Below are 15,276 nucleotides of genomic sequence, written 5' to 3'. Positions count from 1 at the left end.
AGATTATAAGAGGCATAGATGGAGTAGACAGCCAGTATCTTTTTCCCACAGTTGAAATGTCTAATACCAGAGGGCATGCATTTAAGTTGATGGGGGTAATTTCAAAGGAGATGTGTGGGACAAGTGTTTCACATAGAGTAGGGAGTGCCTGGAATGTGCTGCTAAAGGTAATGGTGAAGGTAAATACAATGGAGGTGCTCAAAAGGCTCTTAGGTAGGCACAGGAATGTGCAGATAATGGGAGGATATGGACATTGGGTTGGCAGAAGGGATTAGTTTAGTTAGGCATTTGACTACTAGGCAGGTAATTTGGCACAGCATCATGGAACAAAGGGCCAGTTCCTGTTCTATTTCATGTTCTACATCCAAATGTGCACTCTTATTGTCTTTTAAACATTTAATCAGTTAAGGATTTAAAAAACAAATTATAATTCCCAGAAGGATGGAGGAAGGAACCTACTAAATATTTACTCTTCAGGTTTCCCACATACAACATCCAAATCATATTATGCTGACAATGTTCCCATGATGATTTTAGATGTCAGAAATGTAACAGGTGCTGAATTTTCCTGTGAAATACTGGCTGGCTTCCTCTCCAGCCACCACCGAGAGTTAAGCATCAGTAAATTAGAATGAACACTTTTCTATCTCTACATTCATCAGATCAAAAGCTCACTGAATCTTAAAACAGTGAAATATGCCTTTACAGGGATCATGTGACAGCCTGTCTAAGTGGTAAATTAGACTATTCCCCCTCCTATAAACATTCCTTTTGGAACATCAGTAGGGAACTCTCTGCATGGGTAACCACCACATCAGTTAACACGACACAGGATACTCTCTTCCAAATGCTTAGAACAACCACATGTGCCATACTACATGTCACAGAACTTCTGGCCCAGAAATGCTCACACAGAAAAACTTGATCCCATATTTAGCAAGGTGCTGAAAGCTCACATGTCACGCAGTTTAGACATATGCTTTGTGTATTAACCCAAGATAACAGACCCTATCACTACTGTGGCCAAAGAAGGTAAGTGATGACAGAAGCTGCTTCCTCCATCGACGGAGAACTGAGTTCCTCAGTAGGAGGTGGTAAGACCACTCAAGCTGAAAAGGAACTTCTTCAGCTCATTTCCTCTATTTTTACCAGAAAGTACTTGTCCCATCATGCCCCCAGTTCCCAAAGAGCATACCCATTAGTCTTATTCCCAAAATCCGTGTTTCTCTCTGCCTACTCCATAGATGGCACTGAGGTTTGGATCAAACCAGGGTCACTTGAACTGCGAGGTAATGCCAAGTACTACAACACTGTGCCATCCAACAAGGAGGAGGCGTAGAATACTGACTGCTGAACTAGACTTTCTGGGCAACAATGGCTAGAACAACTTGGACTGAGGGGATATTAGATTTTTAGCTTCAGAAAACCTTGACAATCAGGAAAAAGCTTCCAAAAGTACCAAGTCTTCGTAGATTGAAGAGGTAGAGGCAAGAATCACACGGAGATGCCCATCCATTACTGGAAGAGGAACTTGTTTGCTGGGAGCAAGTGAGTGGATCAGTAACAAGAAGTGATTGGAATTAAAAGTGATCCCATTTGGGAAAAAATAAATTTTGCTTCATGAGAAAGTTTAAGAAAATAGGTTACAAGTGAAATGATTTGATCATTAATATTGCCTCATCTTTGTCACTATTTCTTTCAGTGTCAGCTCCTCATTAAAATAACTATTCCTCTGAAGGATATAATCTGCTGAAAGAGGTTCCAAAACCTCAGAACTAGTCCGAAGGTTTGAGAAATAAAGGATAAGCACCCAGGACATTACTCAAAGCAACCTCTTCAAATCATAGGCACATTAAAGTAACTTAAACATTTTTTTCTGGACAAATTTTCTACTGCCATTTAGAAATGTATTTTCACTGTCCTATTTATTAACCAGCCAGGATTCTGCATGGGTTTCCTATCCACCAAGCTGCAATGAAAAGCTGTATTTCTAAGCCCACTTTCACTGGCTCATTGCACATAATAGCACCTTTAAAGTTTTGAATGGAAACAAATCCCAGAGGTAGGTTGAAAAGCCACCATTTATTTCAGTATCCATATATTTATAATAAGCCCGTGAAGATGCTTTGAGAAAGTAAAACAAAATGCAAATGAATACAGGAGACTGTGAAGGTTGTTAATAAGTATATACTTGTGAGTGATTAGATAGACATCAGACGTGCAAATTAAAGTTTCAGAAGAATTTCTTGTGGAAACATATCAGTTAATTTTCTGAATGACTTCAGGGAGGATATTTGCATATTTTCCATATTGGGTATTGGTTTATTATTGTAATACCAAGATATAGTAAAAAACTTGTCTTGCACATATATATTTGTTTAGACAGATCCAATTACTACATAGTGCATTGAACCAGAATAAAGTAAAACAATAACTATGTAGAATAAAGTGCAGAAGTTACTGAACAAGTGCAGTGCAGGTAAGCTATAAAGTGCAAGACCATAATGAGGTAAATCGTGAGGCCAGAAGTCCATCTTATCGTACAGGAGGTCCATTCAAGAGTCTTTTGACGGTGGGATAGAAGCGGTCCTTGACCCTGGTGGTACATGCTTTTAAGATTTGTATCTTCTGCCTGATGGGAGGAGGAGAAGAGAGAATGTCTGGGGTGGGTAGGGTCTGATTGCGCTGGTCGCTTTCCTGAGGCAGCGGGAAGTATAGAGGAAATTCGTAGAGGGAAGGCCAGTTTCTATGATGTGCATGTTAGACAGATAAATGGGTAACAGTCAGGAGGGGGAAGGGGAAGAGTCAGGTACTAGAGAGTGCCCCTGTAGCTGTCCCCCTTGACAATAAGTAATCCTGTTTGAGTACTGTTGGGGGTGGGAGGGGGGGGGGGGAGACAGCCTACCTGGGGGAAACAACAGTGGCTGCACCTCTGGCACAGAGTCTGGCCCTGTGGCTCAGAAGGGTAGGGAAAGGAAGAGGAAGGCAGCAGTGATAGGAGACTCTAGAGTTAGGGGGTCAGATAGATGATTCTGTGGACGCAGGAAAGAAGCACGGATGGTAGTTTGCCTCCCAGGTGCCAGGGTCCAGGATGTTTCAGATCGCGTCCAAGATATCCTGAAATGGGAGGAGAACAGCCGGAGGTCGTGGTACGTATTGGTACTAACGACATAGTAGGAAAAGGGAGGAGGTCCTGAAAGCAGGACCACAAAGGTAGTAATCTTGGGATTACTGCCTGTGTCACATGACAGTGAGTATAGGAATAGAATGAGGTGGAGGATAAATGCGTGGCTGAGGGATTGGGGCATGGGGCAGGGATTCAGATTTTGGATCATTGGGACCTCTTTTTGAGGCAGGTGTGACCTGTACAAGAAGGATGGGTTGCACTTAAATCCCAGGGGAACCAATATCCTGGTGGGGAGGATTGCTAAGGCTATTGGGGAGAGATTAAAATAGGATTGCTGAGGGGGTGGGAACCAAACTGAAGAGACAGAGGAAGAGGCAGTTGGCTCACAAATAGAGAAAACTTGGAGACAATGCGAGAGGGAGGATAGACAGGTGATAGAGAAGGGACATGCTCAGACTGAAGGTTTGAGATGTGTCTATTTTAATACAAGGAGTATTAGGAACAAAGCGGATAAGTTTAGCGCGTGGATCAGTACTTGGAGCTATGATGCTGTGGCCATTACAGAGACTTAAATGGTTCAGGGACAGGAATGGTTACTTGAGTCCAGGCTTCAGATGTTTCAGAAAGGACAGGGAGGGAGTCAAAAGAGGTGGGGGCGTGGCTCTGCTGATCAGAGATAGTGTCACGGCTGCAGAAAAGGAGGAAGACTTGGAAGGATTGTCTACAGAGTCTCTGTGGGTGGAAGTTAGGAACAGGAAGGGGTCAATAGCTCCACTGGGTGTTTCTTATAAACCACCCAATAGTAACAGGGACATCGAGGAGCAGATAGGGAGACAGATTCTTGAAAGGTGTAATAACAGGGTTGTTGTGGTGGGAGATTTTAATTTCCCAAATATTGATTGGCATCTCTCTAGAGCATAGGTGTCAAACACAAGGCCCGCGGGCCATATCCGGCCCGGCGTACAATTATATCTGGCCCGCGAGATCATTTTAGATAGATCTATTATTTTAATTATTAATGGCCCGGTGATATGAAGCGCTGATAACACACAAACTACAGATCCCATAATGCAGCGCAACAGCTGCCGATAGGCTACCCGGGAACATTCCTGCGTCAAGCGTCTGTTGCTGTATACAACGCTATTCTGAAGTCAAAGCTGACCCCTAACAATGGCGAAGAGAAAAGTTGATTCTGAAAAAAAGAGTCTTTCAAAACCGATGAGTATATGTTTACTGACATTGCCGGTAAACCCGTGTGTCTTATTTGTGGAGCTAATGTGACTGACATAACAACACATCCAGGCGTCCTAAACCTTCTGCTCCAGGGACGTGACCGCATGATCACTGACATGTATGATGCAGTGAAGGCATTTCAAGTGAAGCTGCTCTTATGGGAGACACAAATGCACCAGTGCAACTTGCCTCATTTTCCCTGTTGCCAAGTAATGTTGAACCAGGTCAGCGCAATGATGTTCCCAAATGCGCACTTTGCTGATAAACTGAGCGCACTTCGCACTGAGTTCGCATGGCGCTTTGGTGACTTTGAAGCACAAAAAATTAATTTCGAGCTGCTTCGCAACCCATTTGCCATCGACGTGGAAACTACACCTGTACAGATTCAGATGGAGCTGATAGAGCTGCTGTGTAATGGGACACTAAAGGCAAAGTACGACACTGCAGGGCCCGTACAGTTTATTCGCTCCATTCCTGAAGCAAAGCCTCAGCTCCGTCTACATGCGGCTCGAACCTTGTGCATGTTTGGTAGCACATATCTGTGTGAGAAGCTTTTCTCAGTGATGAAGATTAACAGAACATCACACAGGAGTCGTCTCACTGATGAACACCTGCAGTCCATCCTGAGAATCTCCACAACACAGAACCTTACACCAAACCTAAACGAACTTATTGCCAAGAAAAGATGTCAAGCATCCAGCTCTGACAAAACGGCATAAAGAGCAAAGAAAACTGAGTGTTTTGATTTGTTGTTGTTTTAACTTTTGCTGAAAAGCACAAATTTTATTTATATTTTCAGGGTTTTTTTGCAGCATGCTCATATTTCTAACTTGTTTAATACTGACAGGAGATATTTTTATGGAGAGCAAAATATTTAAGTTATTTAAAGTTTTAGTTTATTTTTTCTGGAATAATATTCCTGTCTGTTTTTATTCATATTTATGTTCAAAAAATGTTTAGTTTTAGTGTGTTCAATAAATGTTTATCCTGTTCGGCCCATGACCTAAAGTGTGCTTTGAGTTTTGGCCCCATGTGCAATTGAGTTCGACACCGCTGCTCTAGAGCAAGAGGTTTTGATGGGGTGGAGTTTATTTGGTGTGTTCAAGAAGGTTTCTTGACACAATATGTAGACAAGCCTACAAGAGGAGAGGCCGTACTTAATCTGGTATTGGGAAATGAACCTGGTCAGGTATCAGATCTCTCAGTGGGAGAGAATTTTGGAGATAGTGATCACAATTCTATCTCCTTTACCATAGCATCGGAGAGAGAGAGGAACAGTCAAGTTAGGAAAGCGTTTAACTGGAGTAAAGGGAAATATGAGGCTATTAGGCAGGAACTTGGAAGCATCAATTGAGAACTGATGTTCTCAGGGAAATGTATGGAAGAAATGTGGCAAATGTTCAGGGGATATTTGCATGGCATTCTGCATAGGTACGTTCCAATGTGACAGGGAAAGGATGGTAGGGTACAGGAACCGTGGTGTACAAAGGCTGTTGTAAATCTAGTCAAGAAGAAAAGAAGAGCTTACTAAAGGTTCAAAAAGCTAGGTAATGATGGAGATCTAGAAGATTATAGGGCTAGCAGGAAGAAGCTTAAGAAAGAAATTAGGAGAGCCAGAAGGGGCCATGAGAAGACCTTGGTGGACAGGTTTAAGGAAAGCCCCAACACATTCTACAAATATGTGAAGAGCAAGAGGATAAGACATGAGAGAATAGGACCAATCAATTGTGTTTGGAACCAGAGGAGATAGCGGAGGTATTTAATGAGTACTTTACTTCAGTAGTCACTACAGAAAAGGATCTTGGTGATTGTAGGGATGACTTGCAGCAAACTTAAAAGCTTGAACATATGGATATTAAGAAAGAGGATGTGCTGGAGCCTTTGGAAAGCATCAAGTTGGATAAGTCACCAGGACTGGATGAGATGTACCCCAGGCTACTCTGGGAGTTAAGAGAGGAGATTGCTGAGCCTCTGGCGATTATCTTTGCATCATCAATGGAGACAAGAAAGATTCCGGAGGATTGGAGGGTTGCAGATGCTGTTCCTTTATTCAAGGAAGGGAGTAGAGATAGCCCAGGAAATTATAGACCAGTGAGTCTTACTTCAGTAGTTGGTAAGTTGGTGGAGAAGATCCTGAGAGGCAGGATTTATTAACATTTAGTGAGGTATAATATGATTAGGAATAGCCAGTATGGCTTTCTGAAAGGCAGGTCATGTCTTACAAGTCTGATTGAGTTTTTTGAGGATGTGACTAACCACATTGATGAAGATAGATGTAGTGTATATGGATTTCAGCAAGGCATTTGACAAGGTACCCCATGCAAGGCTTATTGAGAAGTAAGGAGGCATGGGATCCAAGGGAACATTGCTTTGTGGATCCAGAACTGGCTTGCCCACAGAAGGCAGAGAATGGTTCTAGACAGGTCATATTCTGCATGGAGGTCGGTCACCAGTGATATGCCTCAGGGATCTGTTCTAGGACCACTTCTCTTTGTGATTTTTATAAATAACCTGGATGAAGAAGTGGAGGGATGGGTTAGTAAATTTTCTGATGACACAAAGGTTGGAGGTGTTGTGGGTAGTGTGGAGGGCTGTCAGAGTTTACAATGGGACATCGATATGATGCAAAACGGCTGAGAAGTGGCGGATGCAGTTCAACCCAGATAAATGTGAGGTGGTTCATTTTCGTAGGTCAAATATGATGACAGAATATAGTATTAATGGTTCAAATTGTGTTACTGTTGTAACGGGTTCACATACATCAGACCAATGCAGGTTTAAAGGTGAAACTTGCACAAAATGCAACAAAGTAGGACACATATACATGTTAAGCAGACAAAAATAAACGGACTGCACAGGGAAGATAAAAAGTCAAGTTGCAGTTGCAAAAAGAGTTAGCAAAAGGTTGGTCTAAATACCCCTGTAAACCTTTTTCAGTATCCACTGCACATCCAATGTTGGTGTTATCCACGATTCTCAATAACTGGATATTACGTTACAAATCTTTTCCTTCATCTCGACATTGATGCACTGCAGTAATATTACACTAGATGTACTTTTGATCACTGTTCACTCCAATTAACAATTTTTGTTCTTTCCTTTGAACATTATGTATAATAGACATATTTTTCTTGTGAATGCTGTTTAACTGAATCAGTAACTCGCTTACGCACTGAGAGATGAGAGCGAGGTTCGCGATTTCGTACTTTCTGAGCCGAGTGCTGACCCGTTGTAGCAGCTGCGCATGTGCACGGCGGCGCGGTCAGCGGACAGGTGAGGACAGTAATGGGGTGTGGGGAGTAATATTAACAATCTGGGTTACAGTCCTGTCATCTCGGCGCAAGGAAAGGGGGGGGGGGGGAAATGACCAATTACCTCTGATTCCAGCCCCTTCTCTGCAGCTTTCAGCAGGTAGACGACCCAGAGTGGTTCTGATACTGTTGCACTTCACCTCTTGCATGAACTCCAGTCAGCCCCAGCTCCTGACTACCTGCTCGCAAAGCCGATCCCCAAGGTATTCTCACCCTCCCCGCCCTAACACCGTCAAGCACATCGTTGATAAAGATCATGGAGCTACAATTTTTCATCAGGGTTGGAGACGGACGACTTTGCAGATGCTGAAAATTTTTGTGTGTTTTACTGGATTAAATAGGCGACCTAATCACAAGCAGAAAACTACTTGCATTCTTAATAGTTACTTGTGGAAACATTTTATAGTTCCCAGAATTCATCTCTCATTGTAATAAACTTTTGAAGCTTAGGATATAGTGGAAGTGAAACCAGGGTAGGCAAAAATCACAAGGCATAATACCAAGGTACCGGGGAAACACTTTGTTTAGCATACTGTCCAGATAGACAACTCAAAATATAAGTATATTGAGATGGTACAAAAGTAAAAGCAATAAAAGAATGCAGGATATTGTGTTCCTGTGGCAGAGGAAGTACAGTACAGGTAGACAAGTATGGTACAGGGGCCGTGACAATGTTGATTGACAGGTCAAGAGTGGCATGGTAGTGTAGTGGTTAGCACAACGCTTTACAGTTCGGGTTCAATTCCTGTCACTGCCTGTAAGGAGTTTGTATGTTCTCCCCCTGACCGTCAGTTTTCCTCCCACAGTCCAAAGACCTACTGGTCGATAGGTTAATTGATTATTGTAAATTGTCCCATGATTAAATTGGGGGATTGCTGGGTAGCCTGGCTCGATGGGCCGGAAGGGCTTATTCTATGCAGTGTGTCAATAAATAAATAAGAGTTCATCTGTATCATTTGAAAGATCTGTTCTGCTGCCAGCAGAGATTTGGGGAGGATTGTCCTTTAGTGTACACAGCACACAAATGTTTTCGTCCTTCATCAATCATTGTATAGATTTTGAAAGCATGTTAATTTTTCAAGACTTCCACTGATTTTGTTATTCTTTTCAGAATTATCTGTCAGATTTCTAATGGAGGTGGCAATATGTTCTTCAGTAGGATTGTTCAAGAACCTTGCCCGTGGTTTCCTGTATTCGCAGAGGTCGCATTTTCACCAATGCAGGTCAAAACGCCTACTGTTATCTCGCCTCTTTCAGCCTTTGAACCTGCAAGAGGACAGAATGGCTGGAGTTGGTCGGTCAGGTGAGCTCACTTGCAAGAGCCAAAGACTGATGCTTCAGGCAGGCCTCATCCAGCCAGCCAATCCGGGCTGCTTCCACTATCTGCCGTATACGGTCCGTGCCACGGAGAAACTCATCAGCCTGATCGATGAGGAAATGCAATCCATCGGGGGCCAGAAAGTGAACATGCCCAGCCTCACCTCTGCAAACCTGTGGAAGGCGAGTGGACGCTGGGACCTGCTGGGGAAGGAACTATTCAGACTAAACGATAGGCACAGCATGGACTACTGCTTAAGTCCGACACATGAGGAAGCTGTGACTGAGCTTGTGGCCATGCAGGGGAACCTTTCATACAAACAACTACCACTGCTGCTATACCAAGTGACAAGGAAGTTCCGAGATGAGCCTAAGCCGCGGTTTGGTTTGCTCCGGGGAAGGGAGTTCTATATGAAAGACATGTACACATTTGACGTCTCAGAGGAAGCAGCCAAGGAAACTTATGAACTTGTTTCCGGTGCTTATGGGCGCATATTTGATCGGTTGGGACTGCAGTGTGTGAAGGTACAGGCAGACACTGGCAATATTGGTGGCAAGCTGTCACACGAGTTTCAGCTGCCAGCAGAGGTTGGGGAAGATCGCCTTCTGATGTGCTCAGATTGCCATTTTGCGGCCAACGTGGAAACAATGAAGGCGGTAGGATCAAAGTGCCCGCAGTGCGATGGTGAACTGATAGAAAGCAGAGGCATTGAGGTGGGACACACCTTTTATCTTGGGACCAAGTACTCACAGGTGTTTGGTGCTTCATATTCTAACGTTGAGAACAAGCCCATCCTGTCAGAGATGGGCTGCTTTGGTCTTGGGATCACACGCATACTGGCTGCAGCAATAGAGGTTTTGTCCACTGAAAATGACATTCGGTGGCCCGACCTCCTGGCCCCTTACCAGGTTTGTCTCATTTCCCCTAAGAAAGGGAGCAAGGAGGAACTGAACTTGCACCTGTTAGAGTCACTTTATGATAATCTGATGGACCTTGTCCCCCAGCTTGGTGGAGAGGTACTGTTGGATGACCGCAGTCACTTGACCATTGGCAGGAGGCTGAAAGATGCCAGCCGGCTGGGTTATCCGTATGTTGTCATTGCAGGGAAGAGGGTTTTGGAAGACCCTGCTGTCTTTGAGGTTAACTGCCAAAACAATGGAAGGACAGTGTTTCTCACACAAGAAGGTGTGTTGGATTTTCTGAAAAATGTGCAAGTGGTTTAATGTTTGAAATTAATCTTCAGTCAAATATACAGGTGAAAGGGTCCTGATTTTCTACATTGAATCCTTGTAACCCTGTCTTTTTGTAATAGGCAGAAAACAATCATGTATGTAATACACCAATATATCAGGTAGAATTACATATAGAGAGAGAATAAACAAAATGTTTTTATTTGATTACATCCCTCTCACTGAGAATCAATGGGCATTCCAGTACAGCTATTGAAGCTTCCTGTTAAGACGGCAGTACTGAACGCGTGCGACAGCTCACTGATAGTTTAAAAAGTTAAGAAATCCGACTAAAAACGTCCGCAGAATCGTTGCAGACGGAGTTCCAATGGCCGTACAACTGGCCTGGGTATGAGATTGGATCACTCTGGGCGCTGAGCTGATTTAAAAAGCTTGAGAGCAGCTTTGGGCTGGATAGTGAAATCTGGGCCTGGAGTGAGTCACTGGGCGGCGTATTTTAGGCCCCACAATGACCGGGTCCTAGTGCGAGGTACGAACCGCCGTTTAGACAGTTTAAATGCCAGCCCAGATCAGAGGTGAGATCCAATGTTTCTCTCTGTCCGCAATGTTCACTACTCTCATCAAGTCGCTGAAGCCTTTCACTGTTCACTCCGTTTAAACGCCAGCCCAGATAGACTGAAAAGACAGGGTGTCAGATTCTGAGGCGAGAGCCGATTTTGCTCGTTCTCCTAATTGATCACTCCTCTCTCCATGGCGTTCAGGCTATGAAGACTGCCCCGACTGCTGTACTCCGTGCCTGCTAATAAAATGAACTAACAAGTGAGGCTTTGGGCATGCGTCAGGGTTCGGATCTGAGGACTCAATTTGATTCAGAATGTTGTTGTTTGCTTCAATTGCACGGTTTTGTGTTTTTTTACTTTCTCTTCTTCATCGGGTACTGGTCTTTTATTTTTTTATGCTTTTGGGTTTCTTGCTTTGTGTTTACTTGTGAGCAAACCAATCTCAAGGTTGTATAATTTATAATAAATGTACTTTGAATCTATTGAAAATGATACTATAGAATCTTGGACAAGGTACTGAAAAATCAACCAAAACTTTATATGTGTCAATCCAATAAAAGTACATATTCAATTGCATGGACTTCACATGCCTGCACTAGCGAGGAAGCAACTACAAATTCAGCAGCCAACATGTGGCTAATGCAGCTGCTTTTTCATGATGCAACACGTGCGACTTTACAAAAAGCAGTTTTACGCAACCAGCACTGAGCGCTGGCCAGGAGTCTGCTCCACTGTGGATGGGTCTTGCAAACTGTGGAAGATTCTGAGGCATTACTTCACTCAGTTTTGGCACTTTACCCTGTCGCTGTCTGAGGCAAATATAAATGTTTGATCATCTGCTGTGATCAATCACAATCTCACAGCCGGAGAGCTGAGGACAACTGCAGGGTGTTTGCGGGGAATGGTTTGGTGATGGGAATTTTCAGCTGTCATGGCATTGCAACAGAGAAAGTAACATTTTTTAAAATCAGTCATAGTCATAGAGCCAGCACTGAAACAGCCCTTCAGCATAGCTAGCCCATGTCAATGTAGATGCACATCTGCTCCACGTCAATCAAGATGTGCATCTAAGTGTGTTCCATTTGCCCAAGTTTGACCTATATCCCTCTAAACATTTCTTAGTCATGCACCTGTTCAAGTGCCTTTTCAATATTAATGTACTGTACCTTTGACAACCACTTCCTTTGTTGTTCATTTCATATGTGGACTACTCTCTGGGTGGAAAAAGTTGCCCGTTGGGTTCCTATTAAATCTGTGTCTTCTCACCCTCTTGTACATCCTCCTGTCTTGTTTCCCGAACTCAGGGAAAAAACTGCACGCTCACGATCTTACACATCACTACAAGTTCATTGCTCATTTTATGTTCCAAGGAGTAAAATCATAGCCTTCAACCTCTATAACTCAGTTCTTTGAGTACTGGCAGCATCCACATAAATCTTTTCTACATTTTTTCCTGCTTAATTGTATCTTTCCTATAGGAAGATGAGCAGAACTGAACACAATATTCCAAATGTGGCCTCGGCAGCACCTTGTATAACTGTGATATAACATTGAAAACAGATTTATTATCGAAGACTCTGAGATTCGTCCTCCCGCAGAAAGCCACAAAACAAAGAAACACCGTGGAAGCCATTCAAGAAAACACCAACACATGAAAAAAAGAACAAATTGTGTAAAGGGCAAACAGCGAGTGAACAACACATAGAATATCAAATCTCAAACCAGGAGTTCAGAAGATGTCCTGGCTAATGAAGGCCAGCATGCCAAAAGCTTTCCTTGCTCCTCCGTTAACTGTGAAAGTCCTACCCTGACTGTCTTGCCAAAATGCAACACTTCACACTTACCTGAATTAAAGTCCATTTGCCTTAACCCGCTTGCCCAGCAGATCATGATCCCCTTGTAATGGATATATAATTGTTATTTGTCATCTGTATTAGTGATATGAATGAGATTGTACAAGGCATAGTCTGTAAGTTCATAGTTAGCACAAAAATAAGTGCTGTCATAGACAATGGAGATGCTTCATTAGAGTGGAGGTCTATATGTGAAACTGCTGGTAATAGGAGGTCCAGAATGAAATTCTGTTTTCTGTTTTCTCAATGGTGAAAGACATGAAGACATTAGAACTCATGAGCGTTGAGGAGGATAATTCACATTACAGTAGAGATGCAGGATGAATTTAAACATAGTGTATGAGGGTAGATAAATTGCCAGGGCCTGATGCACCCCTTCTTAAGTAAAAGCACAACATTAAGCACCCTCCATTCCTCTGGCATCTCACTTGTAGATAATGAAGCAAATATCTCAGCTGTGGCTCCTATGATATCTAGCTTCGCATAGTGTTCTTGCATATACCTGATCAGGCCCTGGAGATACAAGGTGCATCCTTAGATGTTAAGCTCCCAACTATGATCCTCTTTCAGCCGTGACTCAGTGATATGCACAACGTTATACCTGCCAATCTCTAACTGCGCTACAAGATCACCTACCCTATTCTGTATACTGAGTGCATTCAGATATAACACCTTCAGTCCTGTATTCATCACCCTTTTTGATTTTGCCCCCATATTACACTTGAGCTCATCACACTGACTGCAATTTTGCTCTATCACCTACCTGTCCATCCTCACAATCTCACTACTCATTGCATCGACTTGTATATCAACTGCCCCATCCTCAGCCCTGTCACTCAGTTTCCCATCCCCCTGCCAAATTATGTTAAACCTTCCCCAACCGCTCTGGCAAATCTGCCCGCAAAAATATTTGTCCCCCTTGGGTTCAGATGTAATCCATCCTTTTTGTACAATTCATAACTTTGCCGGAAGACATCCCAATGATCCAGAAAACTGCACCAGTTCCTCAGCCGTGCATTCATCCACCAAATGCGTGGCACAGGTAGCAATCCAGAGATTACTACCCTGGAGGTCCTGCTTTTCAGATTTCTACTTAACTCTGTATTCTCTCTCTTTAGAACCTCCTCCCTTTTGCTACCTATGACCTTGGTAACAATATGTACCATGACTTCTGGCTGCTCTCTCTGCCCTTTTACAGTGTTGTAGACCCAATATGAGACATCCTTGACCCTGGCAGTTGGGAGGCAACAACCCATCTATGTGCTTTTTTCAGATCTTCTGTTTCTCTAACTATGGAATCCACTACCATTACTGCACTCCTCTTCTCCTCCCTTCCCTTTTGAGCCACAGAGCCAGAGATCTGGTCACTGGGGCTTCCCCTTGGCAGTATTTAAAGTGGTATCCTAATTATTGAAGGGAATGACCACAGGGGTACTTTGCACTGGCTACCTGTTCCCTTTCCCTCTCCTGATAGACACCCAAGTACCTGTCTCCTGCGGCTTAGGGGTGACTTATCTCCCTGTAGCTCCTGTCTATCACCTCCTCATTCTCCCATATCAGGTAAAGGTCACCCAGCTATAGTTGCAGTTCCTTAACACAGACTCTAAGGAGCTGCAGCTCGATGCACTTCATGTAGATGTAGTTATCAGGGAGACTGGAGGTCTCCCAGAGTTTCCACATCCCACACAGATATACCACTAATCCTGGACCTATTATTACCACACTAGTTATGCAGTAATAGACAAAGTAAGAAAAAAAAAGTAATAGAAACTTACTTGGAGCCTCTCCCTGTTCTTGCTCAAGCCTGTTGAGCCAATGCCTAACCACTCCAACAATGGCCGGTCCACTTAAGCCTCACTTCTTTTTGTTGGCCTTTGCTGAATGCCTAAAAATTGTTATGATTACAGACTGCCAAAAAATCTCAAATGGCTCCAAGCTCTTTCTAAACCTCACACTGCCTCAGCCAAACAAGAAAATGCTCACGATGGTTGTAGCCCACCAAAACCCTTGAAAATTTCTATTGATTTATATTCTGACTGGTTCCATCACTGCCTGATATGGAGGCTCCAACAGACATGATCAAAAGAGGGTTGTAGACTCAGCCAGCTCCATAACGGGCATAACTCTCCCTACCATCAAGGACATCTTCAAGAGGTGGTGCCTTAATCAGGCAGCATCCATCACTTAAGACTCTCACCATCTGGGCCACACTACTTTCTCAGTGCTACCATCATCGAGGAGGTAGAGCAGCCTTAAGACCACACTCAGCATTTTATAAGACTTTTAAATAGTTCCCTAGTCTGATCAAGTAGATTATAAACCTCACAGTCTACCTCATTATGATCTTGCATTTTACTGTTTACCTGTACTGCACTTTCTCTATAGCTGAGAAACATGAGACATTTATTTGATGGAGGGTCTCGGTTTGAAAAGTCGCTTGTTTTATTTGGCTCCATAGATACTGCCTGACCTGATGAGATCCCCAGCATTGTGTGTGTGTGTGTATCTCTGTAGTTGTTACAGTTTATTCTGCATTACCCCATGCATATGATTTGATTTGTATGAACATTATGCAGGACACGCATTTCACTGTACCTTGGTACATGCGATACTAATAAACCAATTCCAACTTACTTACTTTACAAATTGTCATTACTATTCTTTAGCGCTACGCTGAGATTACG

The 15,276-nt window shown here is 43.3% G+C and overlaps 1 protein-coding gene across 1 annotated transcript; it reads left to right on the top strand.

The window, feature by feature from the left end:
* The first annotated feature begins 7,585 nt into the window (after positions 1-7,585).
* On the top strand, positions 7,586-10,389 carry pars2 (prolyl-tRNA synthetase 2, mitochondrial). Its single transcript, XM_073062863.1, has 2 exons — positions 7,586-7,633; positions 8,783-10,389. Exon 2 carries the CDS (start codon positions 8,803-8,805, stop codon positions 10,210-10,212), a length of 1,410 nt encoding a protein of 469 aa, XP_072918964.1. The 5' UTR covers positions 7,586-7,633; positions 8,783-8,802; the 3' UTR covers positions 10,213-10,389.
* Positions 10,390-15,276: the final 4,887 nt, after the last annotated feature.

This window comes from Hemitrygon akajei, chromosome 12, assembly GCF_048418815.1.
Source record: "Hemitrygon akajei chromosome 12, sHemAka1.3, whole genome shotgun sequence".
NCBI lineage: Eukaryota > Metazoa > Chordata > Chondrichthyes > Myliobatiformes > Dasyatidae > Hemitrygon > Hemitrygon akajei.
The sequence above is the reverse complement of the archived record's forward strand: the minus strand, read 5'-3'. Positions and strand labels throughout refer to the sequence as shown.

What these genes read in the sequence shown, in the direction of transcription:
- pars2 (XM_073062863.1), top strand. Translation starts at nt 8,803, where the DNA reads ATGGAGGTGGCAATATGTTCTTCAGTAGGATTGTTCAAGAACCTTGCC.